Raw genomic sequence first — 16346 nt, forward strand, 5'->3', positions numbered from 1 at the left:
ACCCGATATAATTGATATATAGAAGGTCTTCATGTTCATACAAAAACAACATTATCATTGGTAATTCATGCGCGTCTAATTGTCCATTAATATTATTATGATTTATTTGTTTAATATGCATAGATAATAATTATTATAAACAGGTTTTAGAATATTAAAAAATAGCTGGATGAGAGTGAGCAGTGTTTGTTTCTATTTCGTTTATTTATTTCTATGGTAACCATTAAAAGTTTATCAGCTAAAAAATCTGTGGCATTTTATGATATGTTTAGAAGAGTGGGAGAACACCTGTACGTGTTTTAATTAAAATAAATGATGCCGTATTGTTACCTTCTAATTTGCCAAATAATATTAAAACAAGTAGCAGTTTTAAGTGAGTATTACTATTTATTTTTATATTTATATTTATATATATTTTTTTTTTGTTTCAAAGAATATAAGAACACAAAGATATTTATCACTCATGAAGGATTAATGGATAGCTTGGAGTCTATTGCTTGGGGTGTTCCATTAGTTGGAATTCCATTGTTTGCTGACCAACACGTTGCAATTTAATACAATGAATTCTTCATCATTAAAAAATGCTGTTGAAAGTGTATTGAATAATTCTAGCTATCATATAAATAGGTGATATTAAAATATTTAAATAAAATTTTACGGAGGTGGGATAGACGCGAAGCGTCCTACCATAGTATTGTTTTTATTATTGTATTTAATTGTATTTATGGATCGACAAATGAGCTCTAAAAAATTTATAACAATAGAATAAAAATGCACAAACAATTCAAGTAAATTGTGGTGGCTTTGAAGTGAATTAATTACTAATTGGCTTAATTATTTTTTTGAAATATATATCATGTAACACAACGGCTTTGAAATTTTTAATAAAAGTAAAATATATTTTTGTAGGTGTCTTTACTTTGTTTAATGCCAACATCTGGCTTATCGTAAATAATATATCAACACACGTTGCTCGTACTAATTATTTCCATGTATTAGTACTCGTATAGAAATTTAAAATTTTGTTTAGAAGTAAAAAGGCAAGTGGAAACTACATAAGGTTACAAACGAGGTACATCCAATGAAACGAACGCAAATTTTTCTAGTTTTTAATTTATTTATTTAACAACAAACGCAAAGCTAGAAAATTCTAAAACAAAACCCCCTGAATATTATCCGCCATATGAATTTTCAACTGAAAAGTTTGTTGTTAAATAAATAAATACAGAAGATCGATTCCTTATATAGTACATTTATTATCAATATATTACTATGAATGACCTAGAGTTTTGTTTTCTTCTTTATTTCGCCGTAAAATGAGAATCAATAATCTATATTAAAAACAAAAGTTGTAAGTCTTCATACAGTCGTTCTATTGATTGAATAATTTTAAACATTTTTTTAAAAATATATATGAAATTATTTAAATTAGTCCTTGTAGAAATTACGTGTGTGTGTTAGAAAAAATAGATGGTATTAATATTTATATTTTTTGGAATTTGTTGGGAAACAAAATGATGTAATCTGTTTAGTGTTTGGGCAAGTTTGTATATATGTTTAGACTTCCTGAATAACAAAATATAGTTTTAAAAAATATTTAAAGTAATTTTGATGGTTTGGTTTTTGGTTAACAAAGATCGCTCTAATGCTACACGGATATTTCGAATAGCAATGTATTTCGAAAGACTTTGTCAAGGGTAAAAAGCTAATGAGACTTTTTGCTTTTCGAGAGGGGTCATGAGATTGATGCCATTAGTCCGTTTCTACTCACAAAAAACCAATCCCTAATTATAGTGATATTTAGCTCGGTTGAATTATTAACTCTGACTTCCTTTCAAAAAACACAAGAATAAATCTCAATGTCAATAAAAAAATATTGTCGAAATAGCTGGATGTTTTTTTTTTTTTTTCTTTTTAATTTTGTAGAAAAACTTGGGTATATTTCGATCGATCGAAAATAAAAGAAAAGAGGTTTATTTTATTTCTCTTTCTTTGTTGTACATTTTATTTGAAATCTTTTTATTTTACTATTAATGTAATTGACTTTATATTTTTTAGAAAAAAAAAAAAAATATATTATCTCTTTGTGAATCGAGCCATGAGCGCAATGTAAAGTAATTACATCTTGGCATGGCAATCATTTGAAATCACCTGCGACAAAATTGTCTCAGCTGTATTATCTTTAGAATGAATTTGCATTAGTTTTTTTCGTTCTATTTTATTTTATTTGAATGAGATTTTTTATTACTAATTAATATTAAAGTTTTCTACGTTTACAAAGAGATATTTTTCATTGTAAATTTTTGATTATTTATTGTTATTTTTTAAAGACAATTATTGATAAAATTTATAACAAAAATAAGTCAGCAATTTGAATGACAAGATGTTAAAAAAATTATTTTAAAATATCTATTTGTAAATGCAGAATCTAATTATCAATTTGTATTATTTTTTTTATTTTTTTGCCATCACGGTACGCGGTATGTACCTCCTCAGTCCTCACCTCATAATAATTTTAATGTGTGTAATAAAAACTTGATTTATTCGACAAGGAAATTTTATAAAAAAAAGTTATCAATGAAACTGTCAGTTAATATTCATAAATTAAAATTGTGTTATATCAAAGATGGGATGTTAAATTTCAACTTCTCAAGCATGACAGTATTACCCTAATAATAATTAGACAGTGTAATATCCATATATAAATTAATGTCCTGCACAATATCAGACATCAAATTAATTTCAACTTTTTACATGCTGTATTTATTCACCAAAGAAAAGTGCAAATATAGTAAAAATCAATGCTAATAAAGTTATTTTAAAAATTCAAGATAAATAATTTCAAACGAAAAAATAAATCTCATTAAAATTTCAACGAGTTGATTCTTTTGAAAATACTTTTTTCTTATTTTTTTCTATTTCAATTACAATGTGTATATATGAAAAGAAATATAAACAAATTTTTTTTACAGAGTTTATTCAAATGTAGAAATTTCAAAGGTTAGACATCTTTTTGATTAAAATTTCTTTTACTTTTTTTGGCAAAGCAAAAAAAAACGACGAAATTTTTATGTAATTCAGTGAGTCATTCAAACTTACTCGTGCATTTTATGATTCGACAAAGAAAAAAATATATATAAATTTAATTGATGTTAACTTACCAGCTGGAACTGTCGTATTAATTGCAAGTTGTTCTAAGCACTCTTGTCTTCGTTCTTCAACGACCCTTCTAAATTCATCATCTTGCAGTGTACTTCCAACAGTTGTCGATAAATTATTAGGCATCTATTTATAAAAAATACAAAATTTTTAAATAACTATCATCAAAAGTCAAAACTTTCAAATCAATAAACAATGTTTCAAACTTATTATTGTTCTAAAAGTTAATTTTGTCTATTATTTCAAAATGAAACTTGTAATATTTTATAAATAAAACTTGAAACAATCAAATTTTTTCATCAATATAAAAGCAAAAAAGAAAAACCATTTTTTCATTTTTAAAAAACAACGAAAGTTTATTATACAAATTTATATATTTAAATTATTAAAATTTAAATATAATATACTTGTTACTTTTTCATAACTTTAATTAATTTAATAAAACATTTAAAAAGTTAACTACAAATAAAATTGTAATAAAAGTAAAATAAATAAAAAAATAAATTATCTATTATTTCAATTATTTTTATTTTTTTTTCATTATATAATTATACCATTTAAAATAATAAAACAAATATTGTTTTATCCCTTGTTTAATAATACACTGTACTTGGATTATTATTGTTTTTTTTTTTTTTATTATTTTAATAATAACACTTGCTGCCAGTCACACAAGTGTACTGATGAAAAATAAGAAGAAGCTCCATTAATTGCACTTGTCTATTATTTATCACTGTCATGTATATAATAATAATAATAATAAATATGTGCATAATAAACAAGACATGTTGTTAATACACGTAGTGTTTACCACCTAAGGTGTTTTTACTTCTTAATGACTACAAAAAAAAAAAAATAATAAAAACAAAACAATCGATTCTAGCTATATCAATACAATAATTATTGAATAATAATTTATTTTTTGATATAAATAATTGAAAAATAATAATTAAAGGTAAATAAATAAACAATATTAAAATGTAAAAACAAAAACATAATTTTTTTTTATGATTAAATCGTAATACGATGATTGCCTCCTGCTTAACATCAATTGTCATGAATTAAATAATGTATATTATTTAAACAATTTATGTTGATTGCTTGTATTTGTGGGTTATAAAATTTTTTTTTATGATGAGTTGCAAAATATGCCAAATATAAATGATGATTTATACTACCATTGACACACATGTATTATTTATTTTTCTATCTTTTCAAAATAAACTTTAGAAAATTTAAATAATAAAAATTTATGTGTATATTTATTGAGTAAATATTTTGTAAATTGAAAAATGAAAAAAATTATGTATATTTAATATATACAATGCATTGCTGTGTTGATAAGATAAAATATTTGATCAGAAGAATTTAACTTTGAAAAATAAAAAAATTGAAGAATAAGTAAATTGAAAAATAAATAAAAAAATAAAAAATTATATTTGTATTGTTAGGAATATTAACTTTTAAATAATTCAATTTTTTATCAATCATCTACAATACACAGGAAAAGACAAAAATGAATGAGAAAATAAAAAAAGATTGAGTTAAAAAATTCAAAGTTAAATAGGGGACTCGTAGAGTGATATTTATGTATAGATGAGATAAAAAAAAAAACCACTCAGTTTACGATACACATTCAGTACAATTTAACATACCATTTCCCAATTTCAAGTGTATACATATATTTTTTTTTTCAAATCGTTATATCCCTCTGAGGAATTTCGAAAAAAGAAAAATTTGTGAAATAAGAGTATTTCTGTAGAAAAAAAAAAGAATATAGAAAAAAAAAATTATGGTTAAATAAATTAGCCAATTTTTTGTAATAATTTTTTGTATAAAATTAATCAATTAATGTTCACATAAATTACTTTTCACATGTGTGTAAATTGTTTACAATTAAAAAAAAAAATTACACTTGTTTTATGATATAACTTAACGTTTATATTAACGTCATAAATTTTATGTACAATATTTGTTGGGTCAATGAAGAAAAATAAATAATATATGTGTTAAATAATATATTGTGTTCAAGTACATGAGATGTACAAGATCACGCCTTTATTAAATTAGCATATTATACTAGTCTCACTCGAAATGCTAATTCAATGGACTGAACTATGAATATTCATTAATCCATTATTTTGTGATGAATATTACTTATCAATTTTTTTTTTTTTTCATAGCTTTTTTTGCTTTGTTTTTTGCAGTCGAGGGCCATGTGTACTTGATAATAATACGAATTGTCATTACATTGGAATTTTTCAAAGATAAAAAATTGATGACATGAATATATAATTTAAAAATAAAAAAAAAATTTCATTAAATTTGGGGTAATTAAATTCAAATTTTTTATTAAATCCACGGCTTTTTTTTTGTTTAGAAATATTAGTTTTTCATAGAAAAAAAAATCCATAAAAGTGTACAACTAATGTACAATGGTGGGGCATAGTTTTTTTTTTTTTTATAATTTCCTGGAAATAATATGTATAATAAAAAAATAAATAAGTGTGATTATAGGTCGATCAATAGAAACGAAAGACAAAAAAAAAGTTGAGTATATAAAAGTTTTTTTTATCGCTGGAGGTGTCTTGAGTCGTTCGAATTTTTAAATATAAAAATAGATGAATGATAAATTTATTATTATTTCATTTGTGAAATCTCTACTTTGTTTAATTTTATTTATTTTTTTATCATCTGAATACATAAAAGTCTCACAAATTTTTTGACATTTACTTGACTTGTTTATTTATTTTTTTTTTTTTCTATTATTGTAAAATTAAAATAGTAAAAATTCCATTAAAAATTAATTTTAAATATTTTTTCTTTCTCACTAGTAAAAAATAAATATAACTAAAAATAAGTTAATTTATTATGCAAATTTATTTTATATATATTTTTTTTTATTATTTTTATTCTGATTTTTCAATCTATTTTTTTATTTTTCAAGGTTTTTAGAGTATATAAGAAAAAATAATATTCAAATCGAAGACAAAGATAGAAAAATAAAAGTATGAGAAAATGAGAAAATATGATGGATCAATGAGTAAACTAAGACAAATATTTTTCCAATAATAATATTTACAATTGTCTATGGTCATTGATTGAAACCAATAAATATTATTTTATGGTTACATTTCCTTTTTTATACTATAGTTGCTTGTGCTCATTTTATTATTATTAATTATAGAATATGATCAACAGTTTACGAGAATCTTGAAGGTATTCATGATATAATTTTTTTTAATTCTCTTAATTGCTTACCTCTGTTTGAAACTCCATCGTAAGCTGATTATATCCTCGACCAGTTTAATCACAACGTGTCTGTAAAAAAAGAAAGAAATATCAATAAACAAAAAAATTAAAATCAACATTATATTTTTATAATAAAAATAATAACGAAATAAATTAATGATTGAATTCATTCAAACATATAACAGTCTTTGTTAAAAATAAATTACATAAACAAATTATATAATAATATTATTGAAATTAAAAGAAAATAATCGTTTTTCATGTTTATTTACGGAAATTTGTGGTGCTAAATACAGTTGATAATTGTATTTAAAATTTTATCATGCATGTATAAATGAAATTATCCAACAACCACAATTTTCAATAACAGCTCATCACTCACAGATCGAATATTTTTTAAACACAAGCAAGTTTAAGCTCTAGAATTATTTAAAAATTTTAATAATAATATTTTTAAAACAATCATGAACTCAGCATGGTTGTTTTAATTTATTAAATGTATGTTAATAATACGAGATTTATCAGTACAGTTATACTGACTGAATAAACAAATTTTTGTTTAAATAAACAATTATATTTTTTCGATAGACTTTTCTGTTATTTTTATTTCGATTGCTCCACATTTCAAATAATAATAAATGTATATATAAATAAATAAAAAAATTTTTTCTAAATTTAATCGTAAATATTTCAACGGTATATATAATTTGCAAGTAATTTACGAAACTTTTTATTATACATTTTTTTGATATTAAAATGCACAAAATTAAGATAATTTAATTACTAGTGGTTGTGTTTGCTAACAGGCCATGGAATAATTAAATTTGATTATATTAAAACCACAAAAAAAATTATTAGTTTAATCATATTTTTTTTTCAAGTAAATAATATTTTGATAAAAAAATTTTTTCTCGTGCATATACTACGGAAGAAATTTGCAATAATAAAAATAAATATGCTAAAACATGTATTGCAATAAATTGGATTTTTTAATTAAATTTAAATGAAAAAATATTGTAACATCATTTTTGCAATGTTGTTTTTGTGTAACAAACATTTTTTTTATTAACGTAATTTTTTTTTTTTTTCTTTCTCATCAGTGGCACTTTTTTTGAAAAAAAAAAAAAACCAAATGTTGATCGTAAAGTTTTTCAATTGGGCCATTCAGGCAACTGACAACTACGAAATAAATCTTTAATTTTGGTAACTTACAAATAGATCCTGGAGTATTGCCAAAATAATATATTTGCAATTTGAATGTCATTTAGTGAACGGAAGTGATTGTAATCATTAAAAAAATATATGTCATTTAAACAAATGATTTTTTCAAGATTTGTAAATACAATATAAATATAACAAAATGACAAAAAAAAAACATTTAAAAAATAAAGAAAAAACACGAAAAATGGAATATCATAATAAAAGTTTTTTTTTTTTTTATTTATTTTTATCTTTATACTTTCATTTTTTCTTTTTTCTTTTTTCATTTCCGTCGCCGTCAACCTACATCCATCATACCCAGATTTTTTGCACTCTAGCAATTTAATGGAACCAAATTTTTTTTCGTTTATATGACTCCTCCTCATAACAAAAAATGGAAAAAAAAAAAAAAATAAACTGAATTTCAACGCTTTGGAAAATTCAAAAGAAATATAGTTTTTTAAAAAAAATAAATTTTATTCATAGCTGCTGGTAAAAAAAATATGAACATGGTGCAATAAGCAATTATTTTTTGTTGAATATCGTTGGTTTAGATTTTTATAAAAAATTGTAAAAACAAATTCAATATGTCGATTGATAAAAATAATTGGCGATAAAACCATAGGACTTTACACATCACGAAATAAAAAAATAATAATAAAGACTATTAAAAAACTATTTTAAAAAAATATATATAAAACGAGTTAAAAAAATATTTTTAAATGTTTTCTTTTGTATTTAATCGAGTGTAATGAGGCTACTGTAAATTTGAATAATTCAGAATAAAAAAAACGACAATATCCATCAAATCGACAATTTAAAATTTCATCATAGAAAAATTAATATAATTTTTTTATTTAAATAAATTTAAAATAATAATATTAAATAGAATAAAAAATGTGTATGTGGTTGAGTGTGTTATCATCGTTCAATGCCAGTATAAAATAAAAGTAAAAAAAAAAAAATACAAAGCTCCATAAATCACTCGTAGAGAATGAATAGGGACGATAGTAGACGAAAACAAAAAAAAAAAAAAATTATAAATAATTAAATACCATGAATGCATGAATTTCTACGATTTTTGACAGTTTGGAAATTTGATATGACATAGTGGTTTTAAAAAAAAATAAACTTCCCGATAGAATAAAAGAGAGGAAAAAAAAAAATGGGTGGAAATATATTGATATCGTAAAACGTAACGTTAACGTACCGAATCGTGATTCAACTTGAAACGCGACATGTCGAAGGCGTGGTAGTTATAAAAAATAAAAATAAAAAAGATCATTAATTTGTGGGAAGTTCTTGACCTTGTCTCTACATAAGTAAAACCATTATTTTCTTTTTTTTTATTCAATTAATTCTGTGTGGAAAATTGTATAGATAAGAAATAAAATACAAAAAAAAATTCATGAAAATAAAATGATATAAAAAATATATTTAATTATTTTATTGCTAAATTATGATAAAATATTTTTATTAATATTATTTTATCTTTTCTGTTGATTTTAAAAAAATAATAAGATTTTTTTTTTTTCAAAGCTTATATACGAGTGGAATAAAATGAAAAAAATACTAGTGATAAATAAGCTACTCGTGGATTACATAAAAATGCCATATTTTTTTTTCTATTTATTTTTATTTATTTAATCAAAGTAGCTAGACACAATGCAGCTTTCATTATATTTTATAATATTTCTAGTATGTCTGAGACATTTGGAGCTCAAGTATAAAATTGAAAAAATATGTTTGAACTGCTCCAGAAATGATTACCACAAGTCGAAAAAAAAAAAAATAAAATAAAGAGTTATATATATAATTCTTACTTTAACTTCAACTTCACGTACCACAAAATTTAAAAGGGTGTTTCCCAAGGGTTTAGCCAAGTTATGTTGACCGTAACTCGTCGGTTAAATTGTGAGAGTAAGAGAGACTTTGCTTCTATTCGCATTTTAGTGAGCAACTTATTTTATCCTAGAAAAGCTAGATTCATTTTGTCTGAATGAACGAAAATCACAAACCACTTTTGCCAGAAAATTAAACAAATGATTAATTAAAATCTAGCATAAGATAATAAAGATTCACATAAATTTTTAAAAAATAGTACAATTTATAAAAGAGAGTTAATTTTAAATGAAATTAAAAAGCATACATCTTCTATGTTTTGTAATTTTATATTTTTTTCTTGTTAAAAAAATTATCATATAGAAAAAAAAAAGAAAAATTTTAAATAGAAAAAAAAATTAGAATTTAAAGATAATGGTGATGTAAAATTGGATCGATTATATTCTTGATGGAAAAAATTGAATTTAATAGACACATTCAGGTATTGGAGCAACTGAACATTTTATAATAAGAAAAAAAAATTAGATTGTCTCTGGTCATGCTTGAGATCGATGTTCGGGTTATGACGCTATGAGAAATAAATGTCGTTGCACCCAATTTGCTCTATTATTTGGTAAACCGTCTTTGGTATTTTTTTATTATGTTTTTTTTTCGAAATTTAATACTCGTAATTGAATTGAAAAAAAATATATAATATTACCAATAAAAATGACTTTTATTGTAATGGAAAATTTTATTATTATATTTTTACTTTTGAAATATATTTTATTATTATTTGTAAATCGAATTTCAATTTTTAAAAAATTGTAAATATAAATAATATTGACTAAAAAATATATTTAAAAAAACTCGTGTTCTTAATTTGAAAAATCAAAGTTCAAAAAAAAAAAAAAATTCGCAAATATTTTTGTTTACTTGAACGAGTAAAAAAAAAAAAACTTGAAAGATGTGATGAAATAGAATAATTCGACTGACTTTGGTTACTCGAAAAATATACAAAAAATAAAATTAAAAAAAAAAAAAAACTCAACACTCATATTTAGATAGTATTTCACGTATGTAAAAAATTTTTAAAAATCCGGAAACTTGAGAATACCGGAAGCTAAGTTGCTCTTGACACAGAAAAGTCAAACGAGCACGCATTATGTTCAAAAAATATTTTATATCTTCATAAAAACATTTTCAACAGCTTAACAATTTTTATTTTTTTATAAATCTTTTTTCTCTGATACTAAATATAATTTTTTTTTTTTTTTAAAATGTTTTTAAAAAAAGTTTAAGTATATATTTTAGTAAGTGAATTTATCAGTTTATTACACCGGAAATATCATCAATTTTCTATTCGAACAATTAATTCAATTTACTTAAAAATAATAGTTGAAATATTACAAAGAAAATATATTTAAAAAATACATTATTCATTAACAATAATTATAAAAGAAATATATACAATAGAAATGGAAATTTAAAATTATTTCTTTGTATTTATAAATAACATAAATTATGAAACAAATAATTTAAAAAAAATAAAATTATAAAACACTTGTAGTGAAGAATTTTTAGTTTTTTATTTTTAAATATGCAAATTAAATATAATAAATAAATTGAATGAATAAAAAATTTAATTTTCGTGTTGCTATTATAATTTACAATATTGCAATACATGTAAGCAAAGTTGTAAGAACTAATGTAATTTGAAAATTTACATATTCGTGCAGCAGCACGTTTTGCAACTAATACAAATGTCTCTGGAACATTTAGCATTACCAAAATCCCATGTATGATATTTATTGTTATTTCGCATATAAATGCAACTGTTTGAATGTTGTTTATTTTCCCCAAACTTTTGGCTTATGTATCTACAAGTTTTTTTAAAAAATAAATTAAACAGTTAAAATTTATTTGCTCCACATGAAATTTTTTGTCTAATTTTATATTTTTTTCATCTTTCTTTTAATAATTATTAAAAAAATGTATTAAAAATTTTTTACATGAAATAAATTTTCATAATATTTCATGTTATAATTTTTAAATTTAATTTTTATAAATTAATATTTCTATTTAACTTACTACGTTGATAAATGCTGGTAGAAAAAAATATTGTGTCACTTTTTTTTTTTTTTTTTCTTCATTAGATCTTTGCTTCGAAATATTTAAAAATAATTTATTTTTATATTTATTATTAAAGTATAATTTGATGAATATTATAATTTATTTTTTTTCACAATTTTTAACTGATAATATTTGAAAATTATAAAACACTGTAAATTTAAAAAAGAAAATAATAACAAATCATAATTCAAGTAAATGAAAATTCTAAAAATATAATAGTATTTTATTTTGATATAATTTGTAAAATATTTTTTTTTGAATTTATAGATACATTTTTTGGTAAATATAAGAACCGTTAAATAATGCTTTGGGATGATGCACGCGGACAACTGATCATTCAGAATGACGATCACACGAAGCATGCTTTTTTTTACAGTCGTTTGACATGCGCTGACGCATTTTAACTCGCGGCTAAAGAAAAAATTCGCGCAAGCGTTCAAATATACCATCGTATTAATTTATTTAAACTCTAAAATATAATAAAAAAGACAAAGAGAAAAAAAAATTGGTTTAAAACAAGACAACATTAATTATAAAACTCAAATTTTAAATTGAACAATAAATTTTTTTTTTTTGTGATAAGTTTTTATGTCAAAAGTTATTTTATGTAAAAATTATTTTGACCAAGTTATTTTTAAAAAGCTCATTTCATGGTTTAGTTATTCTAAAAAATTTATCACCTTTGAATGATGATTGAAAGTGAATAATTTTGTTGATAGAACGACAAAGTATCCATTGAAAAATTTTATTTTCTTTTAGACATTATATTGGAGAAATAAAATTGAAATGTAAAAATATATATTTTGTTTTCAACTCTAAAATTTATATATCATTTTGCAAAGTCACGACTGAAAAAGACTGTCATCTTGACAAAACGAAGAATATTAAAAATTACAGTTTATTTTATTGGGAGAACTTTGAATCATCTCATCGACTTTGTTCTTTTCATAAATTATAAATAAATATTTCATAAACAAAGATGCGATATTTACAATCACAACAGGTATTTTTTTTTTAACATATTATAATTCAAAGGCAAGTGACAAGGACCATCAATCTCTGTAGTTATTTGTAGAAAATAATTTATTGCAGTCATTGCTTAAATGGTTCAATGTTCAAAAAATATTGTCTAATTATTTACCGATAAAAAAATTAGTAGATTTTAACTCTTTCATTCACGAATCATTTAATAATATTGTTTTCTTTTGTTCATTTTTAATTTGATTATTGTTTTAGAATATTTAATCATGTATTTAAAAAAATTGCAAGTTTTCAATTGTTGTTTAATTATTTAAATAGTAAATTTAAATATAAATTTAATTTACCTCATTATTGGGTCGATGATCATTGTCAATTCTCGTGAAAATCAATCGACAAGCAGCTGGATTGAAAACAGCAGGAAATTTCACTAAACACAATTAAAATAATATAAAAATATAAAGAAACTTTGTTTAAAAAATATGCTATAGCATGCTTTCTCTATCATAAAATTAAATAATTTAAATAACTAATTAAAAAATAAAAAGAAAAAATTGATAACCAAAAGAGGTAAATTTCTTTTTCTCTGTTTGATAAATTAAAATAAATCATACACTTGTGATAATATATTGCCGAAAGAAAGCATCTAATGCTATTTTTTTTTATTTTTTTTTTATCATTTAGAATTATGATACGACGATATAAGAGCTTACTTATCAGCCGACTGTTGAAAAAAACGAGTATTACATTTTGTGCAGGCGCAGAAATATTTACCAGGAGCTTTTTTTGAGAAAAAGCTCTCGATGAATATACAGCAGAATTTAATAGTCTCATTGCTCATTTATAAAACAATAATAAATTAGTAAAATAAATAAACATATTAATAAAAAATAGAAAAAAAAAAAACAATTAATTGAAATACAATTTCAAGTAATTAGCAAATCCATAAATATTCATATGCACATTTATTGTTTTATCATTTGAATTGTTAATTTTTCTGTCACTCAAATATTACATTCATCATATTAATTATTATTTTATGTTTATATATATTTTTTTTTTATTTAAATCACTCGTCAATGATTGATTATTAATACAAATTTCTTTAGACGTAAATAAACACTTTTTATTTATTCAATTATTTATTCATTTATTCATCTATTTATTCATTTATTTTTAACGTCTTTAAATCCTAACTAACTATGTTAAATTTATTAAAGATTTTGTCTTTTTTTTTTTTTAATATTTACTTGATAATTTAATGTACAGAATAATTTATAATAATTTTTTTATAATACGTGTAATTAATTAATGCTATGTATTTTTAAATTGCATACATAAGGTAGCATGAAATCATTACGCAATTATAATCAGCCAACTAAAACCAATAAAAGTTACATAATAATTCAAACATCAACTATGGAGAAAAAGTACACAATAATTATATATATGTTTTTTTTATTCCTGATTTTTAATTTAGTCAGTTTTATTTATTATTATTTTTAATTGTTTATTTATGCAGTTAATATCTCTATGTCTTTTTTTAAATTATTATTTTACTTTTTTTTTTACTTTTACTAAATAAGATTTTAATGGATTTTTATTTATTCAAGATCTTTTAAACTTTTCGTAAAATTATTTAAGATAAATAGTTTATAATAATATAGTAGTATTGTATATGTAAGATTTTAATTTTAATTTTTTTCATCTTGAAAATGTCAAGATAATCAATGTCAAACTTTACAACTTTAATAAAATGTAAGGTTTCTAGGCTTAGACACAGTCTTATCAATTTTTTTTTTCTTTTCTTTTTTTCCTGATAATACTTTTTTATCATGTACTTAAATTTTAAGGTGAATATTTAGGTATTCTACTGCAGAAAGCCACTATAAAAAAAATACAGCATCTAATTAATTATGTATAAATTATATTTTTAATTTTTTTTCGATACTGTATTTTTCAATTTTCCAAGTCATTTTCACACCAGGTAATTTAATTTGATACTTAATTTTTTTTTAACTACTAGTTAAAACAATTCAATACTTACCATGAACTGTGATACTTTTTTTTTTTCTTCTCTTATCCTTCAACGTTATCATTTTCTTAATTATCATAAATATTATATTTTTTATTTGTTTCTTTACTTCAACAAGAATTTCATAATCATTTTTTATAATATATCATCAGCATTATTTATATAATTACTCTATAATTTTTCATCTTTTTTATTATTTTTTTCTACAAATTAATTTTGACTTTATTTATTCATGATTTTTTTTTTTTACGCTATTATTCGTTGTCAGTTTTAATGTCATAACATATGTATTTATCTCACTTAAGTGTTGCGACCCTACTCTAAAAATAAACTAGTAATTCATTCAAAAAAAAAATAGTCAAAATTTAGTTGTTGCCAAGTAATTATTTGGATCATACAATTTAATTTCTACAAATTAATCGAAACTTATTTGCATGCAAAGTATTGCATGATGATAAAATGTACCGCATTTTTCATTGAACAGAAAAAAAAAATGGTACAATATACAGCGTATATATATATTATTGAACAACTCAACCTTGATAATTAAAATAGAAAAAATACAAATGGTAAAAACAATTATAAATAATCATTATGCATATAATTATCATTAATTAAAAATAATAATAAAAAAAAAAATATTGTAAATATCAATAGAGATAATGAAAAATAAAGTAATATCAAAAAATTCAAAACGCCGTTTGATAAAGTCGTTCAGTGGCACAAAATACAACGACCTTGCCACCAAACAATTCTTAGCATATAAAGCAATATTGGGGCCGCAGTATCGTGTGGACTTGAACAAAAGTTTATATATTATTATTTTCGATCGTTCATATATATTATTATTATTATTTTTTAATTTTATTGTTTTTACAAGTTTAATAAAAATTAAAAAAAAAAAATTAAAAAATAAGCTTACGTGCAATTTATTTGTATAAGAAAAAAATATTTAAATTTTATATTAAACATGAGTTTGTACTTGATACGTATGATTATTGAAAAAAAAAAAAAAAAATTATATAGGTGTACTTCATCGTGCCAACACAGTTCATATCACTGCACCAAACCTATGCGTTATTTTTTATTTTATTATTTTTTTTTTTCCTCAACATGACTGGCATTCAATATCGATTCATCGCGTAACATCAGACATTGTAACTTGATTCCACATGCAATGCATATAACCACTCATTGAAAGACGATATTCAAGAAAGAAAATCCTTGTTATTAAAACTTGATTTTGTATATTTTTTTTTTAATTTTATTATTTACGTTAATCATTAATATGAATAAACTTTTATTTGTGAGAATAAAATATTAATTATAATTTATTTAATTTTAATTGATAATAGTTTAATAAAAAAAATAATTTATGATGTTTTTAATTTTTATTGTAAGATATATATTATAAAATGGCTTCAATCAAACTTTTTTAAATAATCCAATTGAAATTAATTGGATCCAACACAAGCTGTTAATAAAATCTTTGTATTTTTTAATTTTATTCAATCATTTGAATTAACGAATTAAAAATTTTTTTTTTTTCATAATCCATAAAAGATATTTTAAATATTTGTTTAATCAGTGATAATATTTCGAGAAAATTTATTATTTTCTTTTTGTTTATTTCAACGAGACGAAAAAGTCACGCGGCTCACGTGTTTGGTGATAAGCATATTTACAAGTCGATAAAAAAAATAATAATAAATATACACAAGTATGAGTAATGGTATAAAAGACCAAGGGGCTATTAACATTGATTTCA

The 16346-nt window shown here is 21.6% G+C and overlaps 1 protein-coding gene across 2 annotated transcripts in view; it reads right to left on the bottom strand.

Annotated features, from left to right (window-relative positions):
- Window positions 1–11876, bottom strand: part of LOC122855406 (calcitonin gene-related peptide type 1 receptor) — a 51491-nt gene extending 39615 nt beyond the window's left edge. Inside the window, exons 1-3 of one of the 2 annotated variants that reach the window (XM_044156723.1) lie at window positions 11524–11876; window positions 6421–6480; window positions 3162–3285 (exon numbers count right to left, since the gene is read on the bottom strand). In XM_044156723.1, the coding sequence (XP_044012658.1) occupies window positions 3162–3285; window positions 6421–6438 (142 nt within the window). In that variant the 5' untranslated portion in view covers window positions 6439–6480; window positions 11524–11876. The remainder of the gene's footprint in view (window positions 1–3161; window positions 3286–6420; window positions 6481–11523) is intronic. The other variant, XM_044156722.1, reaches the window with a different exon arrangement.
- Window positions 11877–16346: the final 4470 nt, after the last annotated feature.

Source organism: Aphidius gifuensis, linkage group LG4 (assembly GCF_014905175.1).
Source record: "Aphidius gifuensis isolate YNYX2018 linkage group LG4, ASM1490517v1, whole genome shotgun sequence".
In the NCBI taxonomy this organism is placed as follows: Eukaryota; Metazoa; Arthropoda; class Insecta; order Hymenoptera; family Braconidae; genus Aphidius; species Aphidius gifuensis.